This window comes from Priapulus caudatus, unplaced genomic scaffold (genome assembly GCF_000485595.1).
Source record: "Priapulus caudatus unplaced genomic scaffold, Priapulus_caudatus-5.0.1 Scaffold120, whole genome shotgun sequence".
Classification (NCBI taxonomy): Eukaryota; Metazoa; Priapulida; class Priapulimorpha; order Priapulimorphida; family Priapulidae; genus Priapulus; species Priapulus caudatus.
Genome location: NW_014577181.1, coordinates 349,525 through 360,364, shown reverse-complemented (window position 1 = coordinate 360,364; position 10,840 = coordinate 349,525). Strand labels below are relative to the sequence as shown.

The following is a 10,840-nucleotide window of genomic DNA, read 5'->3' as shown; positions in this document are numbered from 1 at the left end:
ATCAACGCAAATGTGTTTAATTCACTCCTGTTAATAGCTATAATCACTTTTTCGTACTTTAAAAACTTGAAATGAACCCCCCCCCCCATACACACACGCACACAAAATATTTACTCTCCTGGCGTTGTCATTAGCTTAGAAGAGTCGATTAAAGCATCGTTTAATGAATGACTGAGATATGCCATTATGTAGAAATACATTGTCACCTAGTGGGCGTGTAAAATCTGTAGTATTGTCGCACATATTAATAATAATGCACTAGGTCTGAATATCTATCCAGAGGTCAAAACTATTTGTGTGAGTAGGTATTACGTCAGAATTTTTTCTGCCTAGAACTACGAATTAAATTGCCTGCGTGTGCGTGTGTGTATATATATGTCGAGCTACAGCTGGTGCAGCGATGGTTAGCGTGGCTCGATCGTGCATCTATTATGAATATGAAAATGTTGAATATATGTCAGTGTGGAAACGCAGGTTCTCACAAATTGCATTTAATGGAAATTTGCACCATGCAAGTACGTGGGTACGTAAATTTAGTAAAAAAGCTTGTTGAATAAGTATTGTACTATATCGTATATAGTTTATAACGAATAGTACTTTAACTTGGGAACTTGATTGATGAACTCATGGTCACGATTTACGTATATGAAACACTGATAAAGATAATGCCACGTTATCAGACACACAGAATACGAGAAATTGTGTGCGAAATCTGTTTGGTTTTGAAGTAACAGTCCGACCAGTCGCCCTGCTTTCTCTATACCAATGACAAGCATTTCAAGAATAGGTGGAATGTATGTATTGTAGTCCTTGTCATGTATGGCCGCTGTTCGTTGATTGCTAACATCGTATGTATATGTAACTTGATGCTGATTATAGGCGCGTGACATAGGATGCCACACTACGCTACAGCGTTCCATGCAGTTGCACACATTATATATGGACACATACATATTCGGCATCACTTTTTGTCGGCGATAATATTAGATTTAGCGACTACTATGCAGGCATGTAGGTGAGTACGCAGCGCTAAATTTGTGATGAAAAAATCTATTATTAGCATTTTTGCCAAGATCTGTTTTAACACATAAAAGCAAGCTCGCTGACTGGCAACGAATTGTGCTGACTGTTTAGTCAGCGGTTGTGCATATCCGACACCGCTCATTTGAGACTCGTGTGGCATGTCGTCATTAGCTGTAATGCGTTCTGGTGAGTGCACGCTATACGAGCCTGCAATTTATAAATATTCATACAGAATATCAGATTCTTTTCCTGCGCCACGTTGCTCAATCAATCTTGTCAAATTTTTGTGAAGCAACAGCTACAGAATGGCTGGAGTGGCCGTCCAGTGCATTGATAGCCACAGTATGTTAATGGGAAACAACTATCACAATTGATATTTTCATTATTTCTAGTTTAGATTGTCATCACTCGCAGTCTCACTGCGGTGTCTTGTTTTTCCGTACAAGAAAAAAATAATAGAATGAAATAAATGTGCCTCCGCGATTCTCTGTTCCCCACCATCTCCCCATCCGTCCCCCCTTCCTTCCTTCTCTCACTCTCTGTCTCTGTCGTCTATCTCTCTCTCCCTCCCCCCTCTCTCTCTCATTCGCTCTCTCTCTCTCTCTCTCCCTCTCTCTCGCTCTCTCTCACACTCTCTCTCTCTCCATGTGCGTATCTGCCCCCTGTCTCTTTCCCTCGCGTACACACACGCACGCACGCACGCACGCACACGCATATATATCGTGTCTTTCTCTCCCTTCTTTTTTTGCCCCTCCACATTCTTTCTTTTTCTCACATTCCATGCCCCCTTTCTCTTTTTTCACCTTCTGACTTCCTTTCTCCCTTATTTATTTTTCCCTTGTGTTTTTACTCTCTCGTCTCTATCTCTCACTCTCTCTTCCTGTCTCTTTTCCCTTTCATCTCTCTTTCTCTGACTTTTCAACTATCGCCCTCCTTTCCTTCCTCACCCTTTTGCCCCCTCTCTCTTTCTGCCTCGTTGACCCTCCACTTTCTCTATTTCCTCCCTCTCCCTCGCATGGTCTCTCTCTTCTCTCTTTTGTATCCATTATTTCTCTTTCCCTCTCGCTCGCTCGCTCTCTGCCTCCCTGCCTCTCTGTTGCACCAACCCTTCTCTCTCGTACTTTCCATCTCTCATCTCTTCCTCTATGTCTTTCTCCTCTCTCTCTCCTCTCTCTCCTCTCTCTCTCTTCTCCCTCCCTCCCTCCCTCCCTCCCTCTCCCTCTCCTCCCTTCCCTCCGCTCCCTCTCTCTCTCTCCTCTCTCTCTCTCTCTCTCTCTCTCTCTCTCTCTCTCTCTCTCTCTTTCGCTGGCTTTCATTCGCATGCACTATCTCGCTCTCTCTCGCTTTCTCTCGCTCGCTCGAGCGCTCTCTCACGCGCTCTTTCTCTCTTTCTCGCTCACCATCTTTCTAGCTGCATATGTCTCGCAAGTTGTACAGCGAAGGTAGTTCCAGAAAACATGCCGGCATTGATTTCTGCGTCCTGTAGCCGCGCCGCCGCTATTGCATGCGCTGGCTGTTCGTCGGTGGCAGCTCTCCCACACCTCTCTCTCTCGCTCTCTCTCTCTCTCTCTCTTTCTCGCCCGGCCGTATGGCAGATACTGCCGACGCTGCCACCACGCGATGACGACATCAGCTCACCGCTCACTTTCTTCTCGTCCTTATATTATGCAAAACAGCGCCGTTTGATAGCCTTCAATGGCTCATCGATTTTTGCGCGCCTAATGAAGCGTTTTCCATGGCCGCGCTCGTGTGGTCCCTGACTAGTGAGAAACGCTGAGCTGTTGATCGGCGCTATAGCGTCGCATTCGTGTAATATGTCCGCTCAGTCCTCGACGGTCCCGGCTTGTCCGTATATACTAGTCTACCTTGTTCTGCCAATGTTGGATGTATCTGTGCTTGCGTAGCTTGCACCGACTAGCAAGACTAGCCATACCCCGTGCACGGCAGTACACTGCAGTGACTGGGCAGTTAATTGCTTGGCATCGTATGTAGACATCTAAGCAGCCCTGAGCAAGATGTCACACTACTCTTCCCAGAATAGAAAGTGTGCATGCACGTAGTCGATCTGACAGTCTTCGAATTGACAAAGGACACGAATGTGGCCACTACATGTGGCCTGCACGTACATTATAGTTTATACTGTACGTGTTGGCTATGCATGTTATCAAGAGCTACTAAATACGTATATATATAATATACCAAAGGTATTTATTAGCTCTTGATGTTATAATTATGCTACGCCATAGATATTATGAGCTGTGATAGTTACGCACGCGGATTACGCCTACTAAATGTAATCCTTGTGCGAGAATGTGCTCTCAGCAGAGGGGGTAAAACTATATTTCCTACTATCGCCTCGATAAGCTCGCCATTATAACACAAGGTCACGTGTATCGCAGCTTCTTCATCTGCTTCTAATAATGCATTTCGGTAGTCAGTGGTGAACGGGTAGTAATGCTCAGAAGCCGATTATATGTTATAGTGATCTGATGTAGATGTAAGCCCAGCAACCATCAATAGATGAGTGAGTTGTTATTGAATGACCCACCATTTCTGTTGAAAGTCTGTACTGCTTGCCTTCCCATGACGTTCTATACTGCTATACTTTCACATGCTGGAAATAGACGTTTGATAAGTTAAGTTACTGAAATTGCGAAATAATGATTGCTTATGAAGACGAAGATCAAGGTTACGATAGAAAGGGTGCTGCCTGCGTCTCATTACAACATTAGTTGTATACAACTGTCACGACCACCTCTCATCGTGTTAGCATATCATTTCATCACGGCGATTAAGAAGGGTGTAAGCAAGTTTTTCGGTAAGAATTATGTTTCACACTTCATTATTATACGAATATACTAATGAATGTTGATGAGCATCGCATATCAGTAGATGCATTTCGTAGACAGACAATGGCGTTTAGTGTGTCACTAGAGCCGTCGTGCATGCATGGGGGTTCCTAGATTAATTTTTCAGTCGGTGTCAGGCAGAGATTTTACTGCTGTTATTTGGTAATTTTTATAATTATTAGTTTTATTATTACTAATGATGAACGCTAGAGCCAGCAGCCGGAGCGTGGCATTGCGCGTGCATACATGTAATGTACGCTATTAGCCTATTGGCGTAGTCTAAAGCCTATAGCGCAGACTTGCAACTTTTTCATGCAACTCGGCAGCGATTCTAGAATCGCAGTCGAAATGGCTGTGAAATCGCTACGTCTACATGGAACTGCAACTCATAGCGATTCTGGTCGCTTGCAACGAGTTGCAAGAAATCAAACTGATTTGATTTTCAGCAACTCGTCGCTCCCAATCGCTCTGAAATCGCTTCGAAATCGCATGTGTGCGCGTAGACAGCGACTTGCAACGATGAAACATTCTCGTCAGACCAATCAGCGAGCACCATCTCATCACGTGAAAAATGTGTTATTATGTATGTATCATGTCTCTATTCATCGGAGCTGCAACACTGAAATAATCTTGCATTAAATATATAAAGGCCTGCGTATGAAGAGTTATATGTAGAATATATAATTCATGATTTAGTCATGATTTAGAATACTATATAATTATTTCTTAATCATCATAATAATATCATATATAAAGCATACTAATATATTGTCTCATTGGGTAAATTTTCTACCACAGGATTGAATGTTGTTGGGTGAGTTATGGCAAATCGATTTTTAGCTCACCTTGACATCGTCAAGCTGAGCTATTGCCATGGGTCGTCGTCCGTCGTACGTCCGTCCGTCCGTCCGTCCGTCCGTCCGTCCGTCCGTCCGTCCGTCCGTCCGTCCGTCCGTCAACATTTGGTTTCGGTCAACGATAACTCAGGAACCGTTTGACCCACATGTTTGAAATTGGGTGTAGTTGTTACTGCTATGCTCCCATATGGAACGTCCTATTTTGGAGCACGCCAGTCGGCGTACTTTCGAGCCACGGCGATTTTTTGGGAAAAATGGAAATTGCCATTAGTCAGTTCAGGTTAAACGGATTTTGCTCATTTTTGGTATGTGAATGAATAAGGGCTAGGGGTTTTGATATTTAAAAAACAAATATGCAAATTAGGTAGGGTTTGGCAATTATTTAGCATATTATATAAACACAAACCGTCTGTGGTGTCACACTCGTCTGGTTCGTTTTACAAGATTTCATTGACAATATCTTTAATGCAAAATTGGTATTTCCCTCTCCACCCTTGCCGATAAAACGTCTATATTAGGAGCTAAAGGATTTTACAAAACATGTCGCGAACGCGAGCATAACCTATTTATTTTCGAACACCATCGCTACAAAGCGGGCTGTAGAGCATCTATGGTCAACAAATTGTGATTCATTTTGGTTTATAAATTATTTTGCGATAAAATCAGATGCAATCGGTTCTATAATTGTACGTCGCATGGTGCCTCAATTAAACTGACTTCTTCTTAACTCACTCATTGTGTCTTTTTTTGTGAGTGAGCCTACAGTTGTCATTGACGCATTTCATCTTTAAATAGTGCGGAATGGCCCTATTTATTAATATCAAGAGAATAATACCTTATTTAGCAGATATTATTAAGCTAGGTATTATTGAGCCCTAGGTATTAGCTAGGTATTATTAGCTAGGTATTAGCTAGGTATTATTAGCTCTTGATAATATGAGACTCCACCTAGTGTTAGTGTCATGTAATCTCCTAAAACATTGAACAAAACAAATCATGGAAAGACAACAGCAGTCGCTTGCATGCGCACACGCTATGAGGCGTGCGACCGATCGCTTGCGGTTGCAGGTTGCAGCGACGAGCAACCAAAAATCGCAGGTCTGCGCTCGGCTTAAGTGCGTGTGCTGTGCGTGGTGCGTGCACGTGAGTATGTCACGTATTGCCTGTTTCAGTCTTGTTTCATAGATGAGCGAAGAAAGAGAAATCCACTGACTGTTGGAAATCCCACATATGAATTAGAAAAATAGATATATGGATATGGTATAGAAAGGAATCTAACAATACTAACAATATATATGGAAATATTGATTAATATAAGAAAGGATCCTGCATATGGTTAGTTCTAGTTTTGTAGCCCTTATGTAGCGTTACATGGGCAGGACTAGCATTCAATCTATGGGAACAAAATTCTGACCAAATTGTGTCAATTACCACTATGATATTTTTGCTGTAACTGCGATCCCTGTGAAAAGAATAACAACGTTATTTTTCACTGTATACTTAACGTGTACGTGACATTCACGTGGCAAGTCGTTAAAACACAATGTTTTGCTTCCTACCAATGCGCTGCTTGATGCATTGGTGTTAGTGAGGTTACTATAAACAAGCAATCATTTTGGGATGGCCGTACCTGCTATTAATATTTGTTAGTTGATATAATGTCTGCGAGGCTGAAATTTATCGCAGTCTTTATCGATGCTTATTGAGCACAGATTATTGAGCACATTGAATACAGATACCTTTGTTCACGTGTTTCCATTTGTTTTCACATTCATATAATGGTAAGTTGCTTGTATAGAAGTTATTGTCTTCAGTTTGGTACCGATTAACATTTTGTTAGTCATTTCCACGCTGATGCCGGTGTGTTCGCGCACCAATCAATAGTATTACAGTATGGTTAACCATTTTTGTGACACGTGTAAAATGTAATTAATTAGTTTTACTTGTCTTTTTGCATACATCACGTACGATGTTTCGACCATCCGTGATTTAATTTCCGTTCATTACAACTTATTTTGTTTTTTTATTATTTTAGCGGAGTTCATCAGTATTTATCTGGAGAGTCATTCTCAGAATTCCAGAAGAGCATGTATTTCTCAAGGCTTCTACAATGGAAGTGGTTAGAAAGGTAATTATAATAAGTTAGACAAACAGAAAGCTGGGATCATCCCACAGAACAGGCTGACTCGGGCATTAATAGAGCAAAATCGATGATGCATCTTCAGTAAAAACTGCTTGGATGGTTTGACAGTACACAAAATTTTCCATTCATAATTCAAATATAGCTTGTTAAGTGATGTAATTAAAGTTCATTGTGCTAAAACTATTAAGCACATTAGCTAAGGGATGTCACAGTAGGCCCATGGCGCCAATATCCTGAGCGTTGTTGTTACTATGGTGAAGAGCATGATGCTCTATGTTCACAGATCGTGAGTAAATGAACGAGAGTTCATCATGATGTTTGTATCCCTACGTCGTGCAACTCTCCAATACGTATATAGGTGTGGGCGTCTGACAGCCACTTTACCTTGACTCAATTACTATGAAGAGGCAAAGTCCCAAGTCCGTTTTCTAACATATATATATATAACGCTACACGTGCATCTGTCCATTCATCAACAATAGTGCCAAAATTGTAATTATCACAGTGTATGAGACCTGTCAGAGGCCCTTCATAAGTACACAGTCAAAATGACATGATTAAAATAGGTCAGTTTTCATATATTGTTAAGAACCCAGTATCTTTTTATGCTCTTGCACTCACCTATTGTCGTAGTTACTTTATTGAAAGGGCCATGAAATCATACCGTACCACCAAATCTAAGGAAGCGACATTTTAACTTGTACAATTCTCGGTGCATATCTTGAAAATGTGTGCAGGCTGGAAACGTGGTAATTTTGATAACTGTGAAATAGTCCATAACTATGCTTAATCAAAATTGGTTAAGTTAGTGCAAAGAGTGCTGAAGTGGCTGTGTTTATCTTTCTTGAAAGTAAAGCATGTACAGGGTGATCCAAAAAAAATGCAACCCAAACAAGGGTTAATAACTTTTTTGATATTGATGTTAACCTTTTCATTTTTCAGATTTAAAGAGGTGAATAGTTGCCAATCAGATCAGAATCAAGAGTTTTTCAAGAATCCTTGGACTCTTCGACAGAAATCATGGTCCGTAGAAACGTACTTTTCGACCAAATCGTTCAAAACTGTACAAGCACGTTTCAAGAGGGAATTCAATTGCTGCACCTATCAAAACAAAGGACTCATTCTAAGATGGGTACATAAGTTCAGGGTGCATGGGACTGTCAAGAACCTCAATGCCAAAGGGAATACTCCCACACACTCAGGGAGACAAAGGAGTGCAAGGACAGAGGAGAACATCACCTCAGTCAGGACCTCGGTTGGCCGCAGTCCAAAGAAGTCGTTACGTTGGCGCAGCCAACAATTAGGCATTCCGAGGGAGTCTCTGAGGAGAATTATCTGGGTCAGCTTATGCTTAATTTCTATCCTGTATGGGTACGAATGCAGATCCTGAATCAAAATTCTCCTCAGAGACTCCCTCGGAATGCTCAATTGTTGGCTGCGCCAACGTAACGACTTCTTTGGACTGCAGCCAACCGAAGTCCTGACTGAGGTGATGTTCTCCTCTGTCCTTGTACTCCTTTGTCTCCCTGAGTGTGTGGGAGTATTCCCTTTGGCATTGAGGTTCTTGACAGTCCCATGCACCCTGAACTTCTGTACCCATCTTAGAATGAGTTCTTTGTTTGGATAGGTGCGGCAATTGAATTCCCTCTTGAAACGTGCTTGTACAGTTTTGAACGATTTGGTCGAAAAATACGTTTCCACGGACCATGATTTTTGTCGAAAAAGTCCAAGGCATCTTGAAAAACTCTTGATTCTAATCTGATTGGCAACTATTCACCTCTTTAAATCTGAAAAATAAAAGGGTTGACATCAATATCAAAAAAGTTATTAACACTTGTTTGGGTTGCATTTTTTTGGGGTCACCCTGTACATTTTGCAAAGATGCAGCGTAAGATGGCTAAGCTGGACAGTAATGAATAGTGTCGTTGCTAAATATAAATAGTAAGTCTTTTATCACATACCCTAGGCATGAATTTAGAGTCTGTTCTCTAGAGGCAATGTATTATAAGATATATAATACTGTCCGTGCGTAATGCCATATAATCTACCTGTATGAGAAATATCTTAAAAGTCATTTGCCAACATTGATGTGTAAATCCATTATGCCTATCACTGTGAAAGTCAGTCTATAACTTGAGGTTATGTGTTATACATGTGGGTATGAGCATATCTAAAACGGACTTTTCACGCGTATAGTTGTTAAATTAAAGGACATGGAATGGCATAGGTTCGAGAAAGAAGGAAAGATTCAAAATGTAATAGCCCAGTACTACTAATTTATAGAACGACTGATTACCACAGCAGCATGGCCTGTGGTGGTTTTTCTGTCGGTCTTCCTTTCCGATGATTGCTGAATGCTGACGACGTTGTTCGATTTCTTTGCAGCCAACCTATAACAAAGAACTATTTTCGACAATACCGAGTGTTGGGAAAGGGGGGTTTCGGAGAGGTGTGTGCGTGTCAGGTGAGAGCCACGGGCAAGATGTACGCCTGCAAGAAGCTGGAGAAGAAGAGGATAAAGAAGCGAAAAGGAGAGGCCATGGCATTCAACGAGAAGCAGATCTTGCAAAAAATAAACTCTCGTTTTGTGGTGAGCATCTATAGTTTTTGTTTGTGAAATGTTGACAAGTGTGATGGGGGGGGGGCGGTGTGTTTTGGTGGTCCTTCATTGGTCACACCACCAGCGAAAGCGCATCTAGCGGGGCTATTTGCTTGTAATTGACACGTTATCTAAACGTATCCTTCTCGTTACCTAGCCTGTCGTTAGACTCGCCACCCGCCGTGATCATGTGCACTTCCCCTCTCCACATGTGCGGGTGCCCTTCAGTCGGGCTTCCTGTCTACCTCGAGAGTGGGACTTGCTAGAGACATGTGTCAATTATTCTGTCCCGTTACACATTAGTTAAGCTTGTTGATGGCATGTCAGCGATGTCACCAAGGTCATTTGTAAGCACCGCACGGTGCAAGCTGTCTGCACGACTACCATACAAGCTAAACTTGAGAGTTCCACGTGCTATACTTTGACGTTTACAGTGCATAAATCGGTCGGTCTGTTTGAAGCATCGGTCGGGTTAAAACTGGTGCACATCCATGGACGATTTTCTGTCGCATGGACATAGCACTGTGCTCGCGCACTCACTGCTAGTTCAATGTGACGTCACCGAGACGTGACCACTCGCTCGATGTCAAACTTGTTGGATGTGAGCGAACAAAAATCGCTCGTGGTCGTGAGGCTCTAATTGGTACTAGCAAAAGAATTATGTCCCTTATACGTTAAAAAAAACTAGCGAGACATTGTTTGTGTTTTGAGACATTTTTATTCTCTCTGTTTGTTCACGGAGTATCATCGATCGCGAAGTTCTCGTGTGCCTATTTTTTGTCCGAGAACAAGCAGTCAAGTGGCCAAACGTTTATCTATTTTTAACCATCTTAAGAGACTTCCTCACTGTAGCTTTTTATGTCAAAACACGCAATAAAAATGTGTTTACGATTCTCTGCTAGCACGTAACCTACTTATATTTTAATGGAGCTGACAAGGCAGCCAGGTAGTGCAGTATTTACTTTGTGTCAATTCAGTGATATTTAGATATACCCACTGGTTTCATCTGCCCTCGGGGTCGTCAGCACGCTCCTCTCTCTCTCTCTCTCTCTCTCTCTCTCTCTCTCTCTCTCTCTCTCTCTCTCTCTCTCTCTCTCTCTCTCTCTCTCTCTCGTCTGCTCTCTCTCATCTCTCTCTCATCTCTCATTCTCTCTCTCTCTCTCTCTCCGTCTCTCGTCATCTCAGTCTCTCTCTCGTCTTCTCTCTCTCTCTCTCTCGGCCTCGCTCCTGCGCCTCGCCTTCCTCCCTCCCGTCTCTCTCACTCATCTCAATCTCTCTCTCTCAGTCTTCATCCTCATTCTCTCGATCATCTCGATTCTTTTCTCTCTCTCTCTCTCTCTCGTCTCTCAATCTCTCTCTCTGCTGCTGC

The 10,840-nt window shown here is 42.3% G+C and overlaps 1 protein-coding gene across 2 annotated transcripts in view; it reads left to right on the top strand.

Moving 5' to 3' along the window:
- LOC106805605 (G protein-coupled receptor kinase 5-like) overlaps positions 1-10,840 on the top strand; it is a 53,405-nt gene that overhangs the window by 30,335 nt on the left and 12,230 nt on the right. For both annotated transcript variants that reach the window (XM_014807273.1, XM_014807274.1), the window contains exons 6-7: positions 6,765-6,857; positions 9,258-9,462. In XM_014807273.1, the coding sequence (XP_014662759.1) occupies positions 6,765-6,857; positions 9,258-9,462 (298 nt within the window). The remainder of the gene's footprint in view (positions 1-6,764; positions 6,858-9,257; positions 9,463-10,840) is intronic.